Source organism: Helianthus annuus, chromosome 1, assembly GCF_002127325.2.
Source record: "Helianthus annuus cultivar XRQ/B chromosome 1, HanXRQr2.0-SUNRISE, whole genome shotgun sequence".
NCBI classification, from domain to species: domain Eukaryota; kingdom Viridiplantae; phylum Streptophyta; class Magnoliopsida; order Asterales; family Asteraceae; genus Helianthus; species Helianthus annuus.
Window position 1 is genome coordinate 75,950,408 of NC_035433.2, and position 3,463 is coordinate 75,953,870.

The following is a 3,463-nucleotide window of genomic DNA, read 5'->3' on the forward strand; positions in this document are numbered from 1 at the left end:
TGATTCTTATTTTAACTTTTAACATCATTCTTTTATAATGGATGTATAAAATATATAAAACTCTAAGTCAATTCTTTTTATTCATATTTTACCCTTTCAAACTAAATTTACTAAAATTTCAAAACTAACCCATATTAAAATCCAATATACTCGTTTCATGAACAAATCAATGGTTGTATATGTTAAGATATGGTCGGGACAATAAACTATCCAAATAATATAAATATAAAGTTGCATGAAAAGACCCCACTTTTGACAAATTCACACATATGTATCCTATCACGTTAACGTGTTATCAATCAAACCAAATTAATTAAATTTGCATGCAAATTAGTCCAGGTTAGTAGGTTAGCTGCTCTCGCTTTGACATTTCAACTTTCAACCTAGACACCTTGCTATATATAGTATCCCTTTGTATGTCGAACACACTCACTACTCGTTACCTTTAGTAACAAAAAAAAAAGTAACAAAATGGCTTCTTCTATTCTCATCTCCTTTGCATTGCTTGCTTCTACCTTGTTCTTCATGAGTGGTCCCTCTTCAGCCCAACTCACTCCCAACTTCTACTCAAAAAGTTGCCCGAAGGTTTTTGATGTTGTCGGCTCAGTGGTTAGGGCCGCTGTAGCCAAGGAGAAACGCATGGGTGCATCTCTCCTTAGGCTCCATTTCCACGATTGTTTTGTAAATGTATGTATCTTAATTTCTCTCTCTATTTGACTTGATTATCGTGTTAAGAGTTACTTGTTTGGTGATAATATATAGTTAACGTTTAAAAATTCTTGTTTTTGTAGGGGTGTGACGGGTCCATTCTACTAGATGACACATCTTCGTTCACTGGAGAAAAGACTGCCAGGCCGAATGTGAATTCGGTTAGGGGTTTTAATGTGATTGATGATGTAAAGAAGAAGGTTGAAGGAGTTTGTCCCGGTGTTGTCTCTTGTGCTGATATACTGGCGATTTCTGCTCTTGAATCCATGCTTGCTGTAAGTATAACTTGATGCGTCGCTATATAGTTATGTAGTGTTGAGCTATATATCACCCTTTCTGTCACAACTCACAAAGTATATAATATGTTAACATGGTCTTGTAAGCTCGTTTTCATAACATGATATGTTAACATAAATGCAAGGTTACTAGCCTAGCTAGGGAGAATAGCCAATCGACCAAACTAAATTAATAAGAGTCTCTAAAACTGATTAAGTAACCAATGATGAAACCTTAATTGGTCAAAGGGTTATCATAATTTATCCTATTTACCGACTAGTCAAACTTATGTATATTAAATTTTAAAAAATGAAAGAAAAAGAAACGACTAAAATCAATGTCTTTCAAGTTTTAAATATAAACAATAATAAACTAACTTTTCATCCACTAAAATATATTTAATTATTTATCATAAGAGCATATGAGTTGTGGGGGGCTAAGCATGAGTTGGGGGGGCTAAGCCATAACAAAAGAGCTGTGAAGGCGATGAATGTGGAAGTTCTTGCGGGCGTGGAGCACTTTTTTTTTTTTAATTAGTTAGTTAAACAAAAATAAGCAGTCGTATAGAACCATCTCATTCCACCATCACATGTTAGGGATTTTTTTTTTTCATATTTCATATTCACAAAAACATAGCCTATTATAATTTAATTTAGTATAGAGAAAGTTACCAAAATAGATAACTTCGACAAAAAATTTTATTCCAAAATAGACAAAACTCCTTAGCCTATTTAATATAGAGAAAGTTACCAAAATAGATAACTTTGACAAAAAAAAATTTATTCCAAAATCGACAAAACTCCTTAGCCTTTTCAAAACGAATTAAACCAATCAAAATACGATACGTCAACTCCATCAACAGAGACTACTAGTATTTAGCTGCCGCTGGCTAAGGGATTTTCTAGTGTTTAGTCGGCGCCTAGCTAGGGCTTATTTTATTGTTTAGCCGGCGGCTAGAAGCTTAGCCCGTACTTTCTTTTTGTTTAGTTGGTGGCTAACTTGATTACTTTAGAATCGGCTAAATATGTTGTCTAATGTTGTCTATTTTGAATTTTTTTTTTTTTTGGTAAAAATATGTAATTTTGCCTTTAATTAATATATAACATAGTGATTTAGTTCTGTTGAAATGATTGGTGTCGGCATCAATACCAGTAACCACATCCAATAACTGTTCCAAAAAACAATGTTTTGATTTAACAGATTTGTCCGTAACAAAAAAAAAATAAAAATAAAAAAATAACACTAGTAAACTGATGTTACACAATTTGTCTAAAGTTAGGTGGGCCTGAATGGACAGTCAAGTTAGGAAGAAGAGACTCCAAAACAGCCAGCTTCTCCGCGGCAAACAGCGGCGTTATTCCGCCACCAACATCCACCCTCAGCAACCTCATCAACCGCTTCCAAGCCGTCGGTCTATCCACTAGAGACATGGTGGCACTCTCGGGTGCACACACAATCGGACAAGCACGATGCACCACATTTAGAGCACGTATTTACAACGACACCAACATTGATGCCGCATTCGCCAGATCACGCAGATCAAACTGCCCTCGTCCATCCGGCTCAGGCGACAACAACCTTGCACCACTTGACGTTAAAACGCCCAACAGTTTCGATAACGCTTATTATGGGAATTTAATTAGCCAAAAGGGTTTGCTTCGGTCGGACCAGCAGTTGCACAATGGTGGCTCCACCGATTCGTTGGTGGAGCAGTACAACAAAAATCCGCGTAGTTTCTATGCGGATTTTGCGGCCGCTATGGTTAGGATGGGTGATATCCGTCCCCTTACCGGCCGCAATGGGGAGATTAGGAAGAATTGCAGGGTGCCTAATTAGTAATTGTTATAGTGTGAATTTTATGATTTGAGTTGATGTTGTTGTATTTTGTTTGTCAAATTACTGTTTGAATGGGTGTAATTTTGTTCATGCAATAAATAATATGTTTCTGTTTGTTTTAATTTTTTGTTTTAATTTTTTTTTTTTGTGAGGTTGAGAATGTTTTGATTTCTTGCGGCAATTGTGCATGTATTATTTACAACTTCAACGTTATACACACATACATATTTAATTGTAAACGAACTTAGTATTATAAGTTAAGATAATGCAATATGATGAAGGTACGTTTTTACTAGAAATTTACATCTTCATTATTTTAAATGGCAAGATATTACGAAAATTGAAAAGGTATATACATGATGGAGAGGGTTTAAATGAGAACGCTAAATATTGTGAGAACCGTGAGAACGAATGAAAAAACCACGAGAACTTGGTCAAAAAAAATTCAAATTCAAAATTTGTTTTTACACTTATCATTGTTGTTTTTGAATACAATGTTAGAAATTAAATTTATACGTCTAAATTTACGTGAATTCATAAATAACGAAAATTTACACATGTGTAAGTTTGTCATTTACACATGTGTAAATTTGTTATATTTATACATGTGTAAAAAATCTAGTAAGAGTGATTTTGAGAGGGG

General features: G+C 34.5%; 1 protein-coding gene across 1 annotated transcript; it reads left to right on the top strand.

Annotated features, from left to right (window-relative positions):
* Positions 1–438: 438 nt before the first annotated feature.
* Positions 439–2,942, top strand: LOC110869901 (peroxidase 4). Its single transcript, XM_022119106.2, has 3 exons — positions 439–687; positions 792–983; positions 2,260–2,942. Exons 1-3 carry the CDS (start codon positions 472–474, stop codon positions 2,818–2,820), a joined length of 969 nt encoding a protein of 322 aa, XP_021974798.1. The 5' UTR covers positions 439–471; the 3' UTR covers positions 2,821–2,942.
* The last annotated feature ends 521 nt before the right edge of the window (positions 2,943–3,463 follow it).

Bases quoted from the DNA above. Each gene is read 5' to 3' on its own strand.
- LOC110869901 (XM_022119106.2), top strand. From the start codon at position 472: ATGGCTTCTTCTATTCTCATCTCCTTTGCATTGCTTGCTTCTACCTTG. The intron at 688-791 runs GTATGTATCTTA...TTGTTTTTGTAG, and splicing joins TCCACGATTGTTTTGTAAAT to GGGTGTGACGGGTCCATTCT. The intron at 984-2,259 runs GTAAGTATAACT...ATTTGTCTAAAG, and splicing joins CTCTTGAATCCATGCTTGCT to TTAGGTGGGCCTGAATGGAC.